At 41.5% G+C, this 14106-nt stretch overlaps 1 protein-coding gene across 8 annotated transcripts in view; it reads right to left on the bottom strand.

The window, feature by feature from the left end:
• NBEA (neurobeachin) overlaps positions 1-14106 on the bottom strand; it is a 395298-nt gene that overhangs the window by 155802 nt on the left and 225390 nt on the right. For all 8 annotated transcript variants that reach the window (XM_029048269.2, XM_039914901.1, XM_039914903.1 and 5 more), the window contains one exon: positions 3636-3760. In XM_029048269.2, coding sequence (XP_028904102.1) covers positions 3636-3760 — 125 coding nt within the window. The remainder of the gene's footprint in view (positions 1-3635; positions 3761-14106) is intronic.

Genomic DNA, 14106 nt, shown 5'->3' with positions numbered 1-14106 from the left:
TTGAGGGGGTCACCGTTTGCAGGACACCACACTACCAACTTGGGAGAGTACGCCCGAAATGAATGACATGGTTCCAGCCTTCAAGAGGCTTCCAACGAGATGGGGGGAAATGGGCAAGTAAGGTTAGGAGGAGGAAGAAAGCTATATAAGTAGAAGCATGAGCATGTCAAGATGCGTGGTTAGAGAAGCAGCATGGCTCAGTGGAAAGAGCACAGGCTTAGGAGTCAGAGGTCATGAGTTTTAATCTCAGCTCTGCCACCTGTCAGCTGTGTGACTTTGGGCAAATCATTTAACTTCTTGGTGACTGTTACCTCATCTGTAAAATGGGGATTAAGACTGTGAGCCTCACACGGGACAACCTGATTACCCCATATCTTCCCCAGCGCTTAGAACAGTGCTCAGCACATAGTAAGCGCCTAACAAATACCAACATTTTTATTATTAAATAGCTGAAAGACTAATGCAATGCACAGCTGAATGTACCTCTATACTCAAGTGATGAGACTGGGTGTACATACACAAGTGGTAAAGGAGACTGTTGGGTCCATGTGACCTGGAGTGCTGGGAATTCATCCCAGAAAGCCTTTGGAGGAGGTGGAAAGCCTTTTAGTAGCCTGGCGGATTTATTTGAAAAGGGAAGGAGTTCCAGACTGGAGACAGGTGTGGGCGGCAGATCTCGTCTGTGAGTGCAGTTTGTGCTATCACTAGGCATTATACTAAAATATACAAAATCTGTCCTTAACTTCAAAGTGCAATCAAACAAAATGCTTTTTTGAAAGTCTTCATCCTCTCCAATAACTGCTCTTGTGGGTTTATGGGGTTCCTGGAACTGTCAGTGAAGCTGTTCGATAGCCAAATTGGAAGCTGTCCAGGGCCCACCGCCATCAGAAGTGTATCGAGTACACTCTTAGGAAGGCGCAAGGATGGACTCATTAGCATTACTGCCTCCCATGGTCTACCAGTTGGCTACCTATAACGTGCTGACCTTTAAAAAGCACTGGTAGCCCCAGAGAAGGTCGGGCACATGTAAAACTCAGGAGAGCATGCATACTTGAGAAGGGGGAAACTTTGGCTTTGAGAACCCCTAGTTTCTATTGCCCAAGAAGTACCAGTCCTCTGATTTATCTGGGCACTATGCATGGTTTGTGGAGGATTGCAAACTATTATTTTCCTCATTTTACTGGTAAAGGACTTCAGAAGGAAAATTGCAAATCTGTGAAAGAAGGGCAAAATTCTGATCTCTTAAGTTTTAATTCATGAGCTGTGGGAGTTTAAGTGCATTCTTTGACGTATTCCCAGAGAACATTAATTGTACCCAAATATATAAGGTATTTCCAACAAAAAGTTTAATTTTAGCCACCCTAAAGATACTTCTCTTCATACTCAAATATATCATTTGGAACTCTGTCACCAAGCAATCAGTATCAAATACTGAAAACAGTCTCAAAAGGTCAAACAGATCATATTTGGGAAATTAAATGTTCAGCAATGGTTAGAAGATGGGCAAACATTCTAGAATTTAGAATTAGAGCTAGTTTTAAAGTGTGGTAAATAGCCTATAAAATAGGGACATACAATTGTCCTTTGTATCTGATGATGATGCTATTGATCTCATTTTCATTAGACTAAAAACATTAAAAATGATGTCTTTCAAATTATAATCAGAACTGTAAATGTCATGATTAGGACAGTGATGGCTTTGAGGGTAATGGTTTCCTGAGCAAGAAGAATCATTTTAGGTACTAAAAAGGCTTAATTTATCATCTTAATTCAACCACCACAACCTTTTGCTCCTTTTCCTGCAGTAGCAGGGGGTGGGTAGACAGAAACCAATGCTATCACTACTGATTATGGTATTTGTTAAATACACGCTATATGCCAAATACTATACTAAGCACTGGGTAGATACAAGATGATCAGGTTGGACAAAGACCCTGTCCCACATGGGACTCAGAGCCTAGAGAAGCAGCGTGGCTCAGTGGAAAGAGCCTGGGCTTCGGAGTCAGAGGTCATGGGTTTGACTCCCAGCTCTGCCACTTGTCGGCTGAGTGACTGTGGGCAAGTCACTTAACTTCTCTGTGCCTCAGTTCCCTCATCTGTAAAATGGGGATGAAGACTGTGAGCCCCACGTGGGACAACCTGATTCCCCTGTGTCTACCCCAGCGCTTAGAACAGTGCTCTGCACATAGTAAGCACTTAACAAATACAAACATTATTATTATTAAGTAGGAGGGAGAACAGGTATTGAATCCTTGTTTTGTAGATGAGGCAACTGAGGCACAGAGAAATTAAGGGACTTTTCCAAGAACACACAGCAGGCAAGCGTTCAGGGCTGGGATTAGAAGCCTGGTCCTCTAACTCCCAGGTCGGGGCTCTTCCCACTAGGGCACAACCCTCGAAGATCAGGAACTCTGGGGTCTGTGGGGTCTCCCACGACTGGAGCAGCCACACTGGTGGCCCAAACCCCCACAGACCTGGGGCCCACCTTGACAGCTGCTGGATCACCAGGGGGCTTGTTAGTCAAGGACCGTTTGCCTGGAGATGAGCACGGCTTGCTCCAAGGTCCATTTAGCTACTTCGTTTGACATTGTTATTCTGAATTGTTCAGTTTGTCATCTATTGTTCTTCATCGCTCACTCTTTCTGTTCCATATACCCTATTTTAAACAGAGGCCCCCTGGGGAGACAGGTGGTGTCTGAGCTAAACATCTTGTAATTACCCCAGTGCTTAGTACACATAAAGCTGCTTAATAAATGCCACTACCCAACTTCAGTGCAATGCTCTTTGGGGACTGTGTTTCTTGCTTCTGTTGCTCTTTCTCAGTTTCTTAGTACTGTCTTCTGTGGATATTCAATAAATCTCATTACTGCTTTTATAAGTAGACTATTCTTCAAATGGACCTGACAAGCAACGTTCATCCATCGAGATTCCAGTATGGGGCCCACAATCCAAATTCTGGGCTAAAATCTCCTAGAGAGCATGTTCACCTTCATTTCAGATTCACTGTTTTAAGTGATAATAATAAGAATAATAATGGTACTTGTTAAGCGCTTACTATGTGCCAAAAACTATTCTAAGCACTGGGGTAGATAAAAGTCAATCAGGTTGGACAGAGTCCCTGTCCCATACGGAGCTCACACTCTTAATCCTGATTTTACGGATGAGGTAATTGAGACCCAGGGAAGTGAAGTGACTTGCCCAAGGTCACACAGCAGACATGTAGCCGAGCCAGGATTAGAACCCAGGCCCAGCACGTGCTCTAAGTGGTAATTCTTCACAGCTTAGTGTCTTGGCAGCAGCAATTTGCATGGAATCGCCAGTGACAGAGACCAAGATATCACTTCTGGTTTCTCTCAGCCTTCGAGAAGTGGATATAGTAGAGAATTATTTGATAACAATCAATGGAGTTAATTCCTCCGACCCGTCAAAGAGAGGTGCTGAGAGGCTCTAAAGGAATTCCTGTATGGTTATCTACTGCCAGAAATTAGTGGTCTTGATGTATGGGGTAGAAGAATAAAGAGGTAAAATGTCTTCGGGGCTATTTTTCCCAGGGCTGATTCTTTAGACATGGTGAAGTATAAAATATTAAGAGACTATAAGTAGAAATTTCTTAAAAACTAGAATTTGGTACTGACCATATTCCACTGCAGCTTTGAGCAAGGCTTCGGTGTGGGTAGATCCAAATGCATTGCGAACAAATCTCCTCCGTCGGCGGAGATCATCTTCCCAATAATCCAAACGCCAAAAATCATGCAGTTGGCTAGGGAAATGGAAGAAAAACAATGCTAATCAATGCAGTACTTAGGTGCCACTTGAAAATGAAGACTTTTCTCAAGATTGCTGATAGCTTTTTCATTTTTATTAATATTTTTTAAGAAACAGAACTTACACATTTGCTCACCTGAATTTGTGCACGCTTATGTATATACAAAAACAAGTAAAATCTTTCAAGGTCAACGCATTTCTGCTTTGGTATTCAGGCATTAGAAAGCTCACCCTTGCTTCAAAATGTTCTTCTAACAGCTAAAAACATTAATCACCATGAGCCCATTAACAAATGCAGCATCAAATTACAAGTATTAATGGCACAGCTTGCTTTCTTTCACAGTGTTTTTAACAAGGCTTGTAAATCAAAGCATGGACCTCAGTGCAAATAGTTTGCAATTTAATGACTCTGGTCCCTTAGCAGACTGAATTTAGAAATATAAAATATTGCCCACTTGAATTTTGTGGAACTATGATTAAAATAATGTGTTGAAATATTCATCGAAATAATTCCCCACTGCCCCCAGCAACCTGAGAAAATTGCAATTTTATTCATTATTAATAACATTGAATTAGAGCTGCAAAAAAATTCCAGCATGTGGTAATTGTCTTGGTAAATTATTATTCCAACATTAACAGAGTCCTTGGATCATTTTATAGCTTCCGGCTAATACGAACCATTAACAACCACAACCGTCTTCAGGTTACGCTGCCTTTCTACATTCAGAACCAATATTAAAGTCCATGAAATATCTTAGAAGCCCCATCAGCCTATATACAGATGAACACTTGAGGGAATAATATAATTTTGCTCAATTGTACCTGAGTAAAAATTTCAAAGAGTCACTGATTTGAGAACTGAACGCCCCCCTGCCCTGTCTAGTCTTATGAGTTCCTTGCATAATAGTTCATTTTCTTATAGTTCACTAAGTGGATTTCTATATATTTTTACTGTAGGAGAAAACCTTCCAAAACACAGGAAATATGCTTGCCAGGAAACAAACAGCCAGCTTTAATGATTCAACAAATGGAGTTGAGCCAATCTAAAAAAAAATGTCAAGAAGCAGTAGTTGCCCATCTCTCTTGTACTGGATGGAAAACAAGGATGCTCCCACTTGTACTGTTAAGAAACATGCTTAAGACAAAATCACCAACCATCACTAGCAACAATTTGGCCAATGTCACACATCCTATTTGTAGCTGTCAGGAGAGCTCAATTCCATTCCTGGTAATTCAAATGTCTTCAGGACATTCCTGTTTCTTTTTGTTTTTCTTCTTAAATAATTTATTCTAACTTGATATGCAAAGGATGACCCCCCCTCTCCCCCCCCCAGCACTGGAAAGTAAATATACCCATTTAGATTCTTTGCTGTTTTTAAATCCCACACTTTGGAGCATGAGAAGTCAGTGGAGGGTCATGAGGAGTGGAAGGTTGTGTGCCAAAGGGCATTCATGAAGATTCTTTAATTGGAGTATTTATTAAGTGCTTACTATGTGACAAGCATTGTTCTAAGCACTGGCGCAGATACACAGTAATGAGGTTGGACACAGTTCCTCACGGTCTTAATCACCATTTTACAGATGAGGTAACTGAGGCACAGAGAAGTGAAGCGACTTGCCTAGGGTCACACAGCAGACACATGGCACAGCAGGGATTAGAACCCACGTTCTCTGACTCCCAGGCCCGTGCTCTTCTTTGTGACAAATAGGATAGTTACTGGATTGTACAAATAACATCCAGTGCTCTTCAGGTAAATATGGCAGCCTAAAATATTGAGGTGAAAATTTTACCACCACAGGGTAACAACTCTAGAATACTACCTATTACCCAACTTGTTCTTTATGGTTATTCTGCCAGGTATACTGAACCAAATGTAGAGTTAGAGAACTAGCCTTCCTTTGCTACATGTGTGTATAACTGTCATTATATTTGGTATACAGGTCAGAAACAGAAAGTCCTGGTTAGAAAGATGATTACCGCAGGCAAGAGGCTGGAACATTCTCCTTCTTTCAACTACCACTGCACTTCATTCTTGACTTGAAACAACTTTGCTCCTGCATTAGAGGCTCTCTCCTGAGCATGGATTGCCAATCATTTCACTTTGTATTTGAAGCTGTACAGAAAAGCTCGGGGGGGGGGGGGGTCAACACCTGAAATACTACGCTCATTTCAGGTGTATGGTCAAAGTTCTATTGAAGTGTGAATTCTCCAGTGGACTAGCACCATGCTGGAAGTCTGATTTTGTTTTTAAAAAATGTAGCTTAGGGTAGCCCACCACTCTCATCTTAATAAAAAGCGGCACATTTTAGATAAATTAAAAGAAGACCTTAAAAACATAATATGCAAGATGTGCTCGGAGGAGGTAGAATGAGGTAGAAAAGGGGGTGGTAAGCATGGCAACTCTGATCCTTTGGGGGCAACCACTGGGAGGTGTTATAGTCTTTGCCAGCAGAGGCACGTGGATTGGGAGCTGCAAAACTGCCCATGATATCCTTGAGTATCTTTACGTTTCCCTCGTTGGTGCTGAATGTATTGACTTCATATTTTATGCTACTTTGGAAAAAGATGAAGACATATAACAACACACACAAGTAAGGAGGGAAATGACTCAGAACCGTAAGCATTAGTTTTGGCATAATAATACCAGTAAGTTCCAGAGGGGTTTTCATCAATTCACGGATGAGAGACCCATAATGGTTACTGCAGGGATTAATGATACCGAGGGAAGATATTGGGGATGCTAGACTCCTTAAAACCTCTTCCGAACAGCCTATTACCCCGGTCAGATATAAAATACCGGGCTGGACTAAGTAATGTAATAGCACTGCTTACATTGTAAATGTCAATTTCTGTAACAGGGATAGCCAAGCCTCCTGAACTGAAGAGCTTCAATCCAAAAGCAGAAAATGGCTGACAGAACGGATTACAAGCGGTTGGGAAGCGGCACTCTGGGGCAGAGGCGGGGTGGGTGCTCAGGTGAGAGCCGCCGGCCAGGGATGAGGCCCAGGCACGAGGCCCGGGCAGGGATAGTGACTGCTTTTCACCAGGTCCTCCTCCTCTTGGGTTTAGCGGCCCAATCGTGCCTGTCTCCAGTCCCCTCCTCCCGGGGCTCAGACTGCTAACTGGGTAAGTCAGAGGCACTCAGAGACCTGGGTGGGAGGCCTGTCTCCTCACGGCTGGGGGGGGAAACTCACCTGGAACACAGCGTGGTGGCAACAAGACAGATCTTTAGACGAGGAAATTGAGGTGAGGGCACTGGTGGCTGTGGAGGTGATGATGCCCTCAGGTTTATTCCTGCCACCACCCGGGTGTGGCAGTCGCTACTGCTGTGTCCTGGGTCACCTAGTTCATTGAGGCCAGTGGAGGGAGGTGGAGGTAGCCAGTCCTTATTTGCCCTCCCCCATCCTCCATTATCTATTTAAATTTCTTTAGTCCCCTCATAGCTCCTGAACTGCCCTCCTCCTTCCAAAGCATCAAAGTCAGGGGCTGGAGGATCTGACACACTCCTCCAGAGCTTGCGTCTGTAAAGGTGGCTACGCTATGCCTGCCTCCCTCCCCCCAACCCTGCCCCCGCCAAGTGAAAAAGAAGCCACCTGGGATATATTAACTAGGCTGTAGCACTGCAAGTCACACGGCAAGGGGAGCTGCAGTTTGGTCATTCATGATCTGCAGCTTGGGGTCAGGGAAAAAGTATTTTATTCCCTGAAGGAACTGAGGGAAAGAGAAGTGAAGTTTCTTGCTCAAGGTCACAGAGCAGACAAGTGGCAGAGCCCGATTAGAACCCAAGTCCTTCTGACTCTCAGGACCATGCTCTATCTACTAGGCCACACTGCTTCTCTACTGTTACTGTTTTGCTATTGTTATACTCTCCCAAGTGCTTAGTATAATAATAATAATAATGGTATTTGTTAAGCACTTACTATATTCCAAGCACTGTTCTAAGCACTGGGGGTTATCAGGTTGTTCCAGGTAGGGCTCACAGTCTTAATTCCCATTTTACAGATGAGGTAACTGAGGAACAGAGAAGTTAAGTGACTTGCTCAAAGTCACACAGCTGACAAGTGGCAGAGCCAAGATTAGACCTCACGACATCTGACTCACAAGCCCATGCTCTTTCCGCTAAATCACGCTACTTCTCTACAGTATATTGCCCAGCACTTAGCAGGGAGTGGGCCAGTGTGTGAAATTGGCCAAATCGACACCAGCACAAGACAGAGGTAAGATTTCCATTCCCTCTAAAAAACTCTTCCCACCCCCTACCCCTCACCCTGGGCCTTTCACAGAAGTTTCCTCAGACACGATGGCTCTTGGGAAATCTGGTAGGGGTTGGTTGGCCTATTCCACATCACTATTCCACTGTTACATTTTCACAAAGGCTACTGTAGCTCTGAGAACCAGCACATCAGAGCGGAGGTTGAGGTGAGGAAAAAAATGGAAGAAATCCAGGAGCTTCTTAACAAGGCACTTCCTCTACCAAAACAGGGTAGAGTCCTAACTGGAGCTACAATCCTTTCCACATTTTCCTTGCATCCCGGGCCAACGTTTCTCTGTGACAGGTCAGCGCCATTCAGTACCAGCAGATACAGCCTTTAGGGGATCCTCTACCTTCTTTTCTGCTGATCTTGGCTCTACTAAGCTAGAATCTCATTAAAGATCTCTTAGGGGAGAGACTATTATTTTTCTCTCTATAAAAATTATCTTGAAAATTATGGCTCTACAAAACTCTTTTCCCATTTGAAAAAGGTCTTATTTTCTGATAATGGTGGTTTTAGTCAATAGATTTAGAACATTTTCGCAAATGGCTTGTGGTAATTGAATACTTTTTACACAAGTAAACAACTCTTCTTTATAAGACTACAGACATTTATTCCTGTAAAATATCAAGTAAAAGAGGTTTTGCCTATAACTTTGAGGCAAATTACCCATAGACCAAAGCTTGCAATTTTCTGTTTTTCAGTTAAAAATTCTCAGCGATTCTTTCCTGGGCTCTGTAATGAATATGACTTTCAACCCTTTGTAAATGATTCCAGCTACAGCACGCCTCATTACTGGTAGAAAATTTACAAGTCTGGCACAAGGTAGGAATGATTAGCTTCATTGACTTTTGCTTCTTTAGAGCAGCAGTACACAAGCCAAGTCATCTCTTGCCTAAGGATTCATTTATTTGCATTTTCATCAAATACATCCTACTTAAATGACAGCATCTAGTCAAATGTTGAGAACGATAAATGGCCATAATTGGAATTGTTAATGCTGAAGTACTTTTTAATTTATCAGGAGTTGGAAGGAAACATATTAACCACCAGAGAGCAAAATAAGGATTTTTATTCTCAGGCATCCTGAATCTGTCCCAATTCCAAGACTTTAGATTTAATTGGGGATACACACATGCACATAAATGCTTTTCGCTTCAATTTTAAAAGAATGTTACTCCAGAGCAACACTGTAAGACAAGGCAGGCAAATTCAGGAGTACGCATATTAATCTCTTTTATAAACTGCAGCAGATTCATGAATGTTCTTTCCTCCACTAACACACACTATTAAATGAATGGAAAGTAGTTATTCCTATCCACAAATGGAGCCCAGTTGATGAAATACATGCCTTTCCTGATAGCATATCATCACTCTGTATTCTGGTATGCTAGGCTAAAAACCACCTCTGCCACTTGTCAGCTGTGTGACTGTGGGTAAGTCACTTAACTTCTCTGGGCCTCAGTTCCCTCATCTTAAAATGGGATGAAGACTGTGAACCTCATGTGGGACAACCTGATTACCCTGTATCTACCCCAGTGCTTAGAACAGTGCTCTGCACATAGTAAGCACTTAATAAATACCAACATTATTATTATATTTACCACAAAGTCATGACATGACTGTGCAGAAGCACAGTGACAATTTTAACTCAAAATGGACTTGCTTTTGTGAATTTTCCTTTGGACTACCCAATCAGCGCAGGAACCAAATCCACAGAGGTCTGTTTATATTCAATTCTTTCTCATATTTATTAATCAATCAATGGTATTTATTGAGAGCTTATTGTGTACAGGGCCCTGAACTAAGCACTTAGGAGGGTATAACAAAACAGAGTTAGTAGACTAGCTTCCGGCTTATAACGAGCTTACTGGCTAAAAGGGGAGACAGATATTCAAATAAATTATGATAAATGAGAAGTGTGGGGCTGAAGGGAAGGTGAATATCAAGTACTTAAGGAGTGTAGATTCAATAGCCTAGGCAATGTAAAAGGGAAAGGGAGTAGGGAACCTGAGGATTTAGCTGGGGGAAGCCTCTTGGAGAGGTGATCAATGAGTGGTATCTGTAAAGTGCTTACTATGTGCAGAGCACTATACTAAGCGCTTTGGCGAGTACAATACAGTAGAGGTGGTACACAAGCTCCCTGCCCACAGGAGCTTACAGTCTAAAGGATTTTAATAAGGATTTGAAGGTGGGGAGAATGGTACTCTGTCATATGTGAAGCAAAGGAAAATGCCCTATTCAGACGCAAGGATATTTCAACCAGTTAATTGAAAAAGTATGCTTATTACTTGGGATTTCTTTAGAATAACACTGTCCATGCATTTTTCCCCCCACTAGATGCCATGCTTTTAAAATTATAAGCTCATTTGTAAAATAAGCCCTCAAACTAGTTATCTTGAATAATACAGTAAGACATTACATTTTATTCCATTTATTTCAGAATAGAACTCCCTCTTTCACCAGGAATTCCTAAAAGGAAATGTTTTAAATATTTAATGTAACATACACTTATATGCCATTGTATTTAAAGAGTTGCATTTAAATGAACTAAGTATAGTGTTTATAGACTTGAATGTTAGTTTTATAGAGTCAAACATTTTTGAGGTAGACTTAGTTTGTTTTTCTACTTTAGCTCATTTTTGTTTCTAGTCTGAAGGCCAAATAGTTTAACAATTAGAACAACAACGGAAAAAGCAAGATTTATAGGATATACACACAAACACTCACAGATGGGCACCCTATACTCAGTAGCTTAATCAATTTCATATTTCCTCCTTCGAAGAAAGGCAGTCTATGTGTGCCTAACAGTGACACCGAAACATGACTAGAAAATTCGTAAGGTCACAGTTCACAATTCTCCAATCCAGATTCCATTGATTTAACCTTGAACAGAAGTTCTTTTGAATCTAAATATAAACGAGCGTAAAATGATGTACGCTTAACTGATAAAAATTGAACTCTGCCCTTTCTAAAAAACAGACTCAGTTTCTAAGCACCAGTCAGGGGTGATTGATTAATGCAGTACTTAAAGATGCAATAACCAGGTTCAGGCCCCGTGGTGGTCGGTCCCTCTGCACCCCCCCAGTTTCACCACACTTCTCATATTTCCCCTCCCAGAAAGTCCTTATATTTGGTTTTAAAGGTTTTGACTTAACACTGCCTGCTGCAGGAGCTAGTCCAAATTATATTATCATTAAGACTCATTCCCACTCCATTTCACTACAAGACATCGAGACAACCAAAAGCTGTCTTGAGACACATAGATCTGGCATCTGAGTAACTGACAAATTTATACACACATATGGAGAGAGAGCACGAGAGAAATAGCACATTAGAGCACACACTGTGGTTCATTTTTGAAGAGAAGACTACCACAGTGGCTTTCTGTTTAAGTGGGAGACTGAAGTTGAAAAAAACAAACTGTGTGCAAAATAATTGAGACTAAGTGGCAGAATTTTATAGCCCTAATAATATTTTTAAAAATAATTTCTAATCAAAGATGTAGATCACCTGGGGACAACTGGTAAGAAAAAGACTTCCAGCTTTGAGGCAGGGGTTTCATTATTGGCTAAGAAAAAGCTCAGGAGACTCAGTGTAGCTGATTCCCATCTGAAACCCTAATAATGATTGTGGTATTTGTTAAGCACTTACTATGCGTCAGGCACTGTGCTAAGCGCTGGGGTGGATACAAGCAATCGGGTTGGACAAAGTCCCTGTCCCATGTGGGGCTCACAGTCTCAATCCCCATTTTATAGATAACGGAGGTACAGAGAAGTGAAGTGACTTGCCCAAGGCAACACAGCAGACAAGTGGTGGAGGTGGAATTAGAACCCATGACCCTCAGACTCTTGGGCCCATGTTCTATCCTCTTCACCATGCTCCCACCTCAAGTCTGTCTACCTCACTCTGATAGGTCCCGGATAATGGAAGCTGGGAGTTTCTGGGACTTATTTCCCCCCTTCCAATCGATTGATGGATATGTCTGTATATGCATTTTCCTCCCAGGTAATGCAGTGGTTATTTTAGCTAAGACCACACTGGCTGCGTGTCAGTAAACAGAGAAATGCCTTGATGACTTCAGGAGGCTCTCACAAATGGCTGAAGCCCCAGAGCAGTTGCCCTCTTTGCTCAATCGTTCATTAAAATAGCCCTGTATTCTTCACATTTTAGTATCTCAACAAAGATTATTTTGATTTCTCAATCCTCCCCAAATAAGCATCTTATTTCTATTAATGCCCCTGGTTTTCTTGACTTCTACTTCATTAGGTCCAGGTGAATGGTTGACTCACCATCCTGCTACACTGTGGCAACAGACATCAGAGAGTTAAGCATGCCCATAGTCACTTTTACGGTGAAAATGTGATTTGCATAATAACAATAATAATAATCTACTAGATTTTTTTAATGGCATTTGATAATTCTCAGAAAATCTAACGCCAGAGCAGTTCAGTTCTGCTTTTAAAATAGCTCTCCCCAATGCTTACATACCTCTCTTTCTCTCTGAATTTAAAAAGTATGTATATCAGTGGAGAAATCATAACCTGCAAAAATGCGAAATTTAGTATTCTAGCACTGAAAGATCCAGAAAGCCACAAGCTTAAAACAAACAATTGCTGATCTCCGTATTCCACTCTTGGGGTACAAATGTTCACTGGGATCATTCAATTTCTCTGAGAAACTCTCCCCCTAAACTTCTATTCTTGACTGGCCATCACGTTAGATAGATGTGCCGAAGGTAGCAGATTAAAGGGTCAAATTTCAAAAGTTATCATCTCTAGCATCTAAAACAATAAATCTTGATATCGGGCCCTTGAAAAAGAGCTGCAATTCTGTATCACTCTCTTCTTGACTTTATTGTCTTTTAATGCTCAAATTTGACCTGAAAATAGTCCCATCGTTTAAAACCACACCTTCACTATTCCAGGGCAGGAAACACCACGCTTCATGGGCTTCACCTACCTACTAGAAGTCCCATAGGAGGCTTCAGGTAATAAGGTGTCATTTCATGACATCCTCTGATGTTTCCTCAGGGTTCCACATGATGAGAAAGAGCCTGTAACAGCAACTAAGGAGCCCAGCCCCTCTCTGCTTGCACATCTCGGCTGGTGTGGCAACAGATCCAGGAGCTGAATCATTCTTCATGGTCCTGACTATAGTCCTGGCTTCACTGCATACTGGAGTGAAAGCCAAGTAGTCACATGTTGACAGCTACAAAGGCATCTATGAAAAGTAGACTAACAGCAAATGTACTATACTAATGGCTCCTTAGTAGTCTGGATGAAATAATTCACTTTCCTAAATAGCTGATGCTCCCTACTGTGTATGAAATAGCCTGTTCTCACGGGCAGAAATCACTTCCCTCTAACCACCTCTCCAATTCTCTCCAACAGCTGAAGTGGCTTCCTGAGAACACACAACTGTCACTTTCAGCATAACAATCACAATCAACAATTTTGTTGAGCTACAACTACTCCTGTAGAGAGAGAAGGGAGCTAATAAGCACATGTAGAGAATCCCACATGGATACTCTCTCTGGCTACTCAACTTGGACATCATTTTTGGCTTGGATACACAAAGTTCCACCCAAGTGTGGACATAATATAGGCAAGTGTGTATATGAACATACTACTGCCTTGTGCAAAAATGTGCTGGGCAGACTTGATTTCAGAAGCATCTTTCTATATTAAATGATTGTTACCTTATGCTGAGAATTGATTCTCACCAGTATAATTTTGCACTCTTTAATCATTATTGCATTTTGTTTCACCACTTTTAAGAGAAAGAATTAAGTGCTCAGAGACAATGCTCAGAGACAACATCTGAAGATAACGCACAAAACGTCAAAGTTTTTGAAATGGCTGGAGTAATATCGTTGGGTACTTCAATTTAATTGCTGGCATAAGTAATCTTTTTGTAGAGTGACTCATCTGAGTACAGATTTTGTGGACTATTTTGAAATCCATTAAACTACAATTTTTTTAAAGTCATATACCTTTTAAAATCATAAAATGAACAGGGTGGATTTTAAATGCAATAATGTTTCAAGACAGATAAGCCAACGAAGTCTCAAATCAACCAAGAAAT

This window comes from Ornithorhynchus anatinus, chromosome 20, assembly GCF_004115215.2.
Source record: "Ornithorhynchus anatinus isolate Pmale09 chromosome 20, mOrnAna1.pri.v4, whole genome shotgun sequence".
Classification (NCBI taxonomy): domain Eukaryota; kingdom Metazoa; phylum Chordata; class Mammalia; order Monotremata; family Ornithorhynchidae; genus Ornithorhynchus; species Ornithorhynchus anatinus.
Note: the sequence above shows the minus strand (reverse complement) of the source record. Positions and strands in the feature narration are given on the sequence as shown.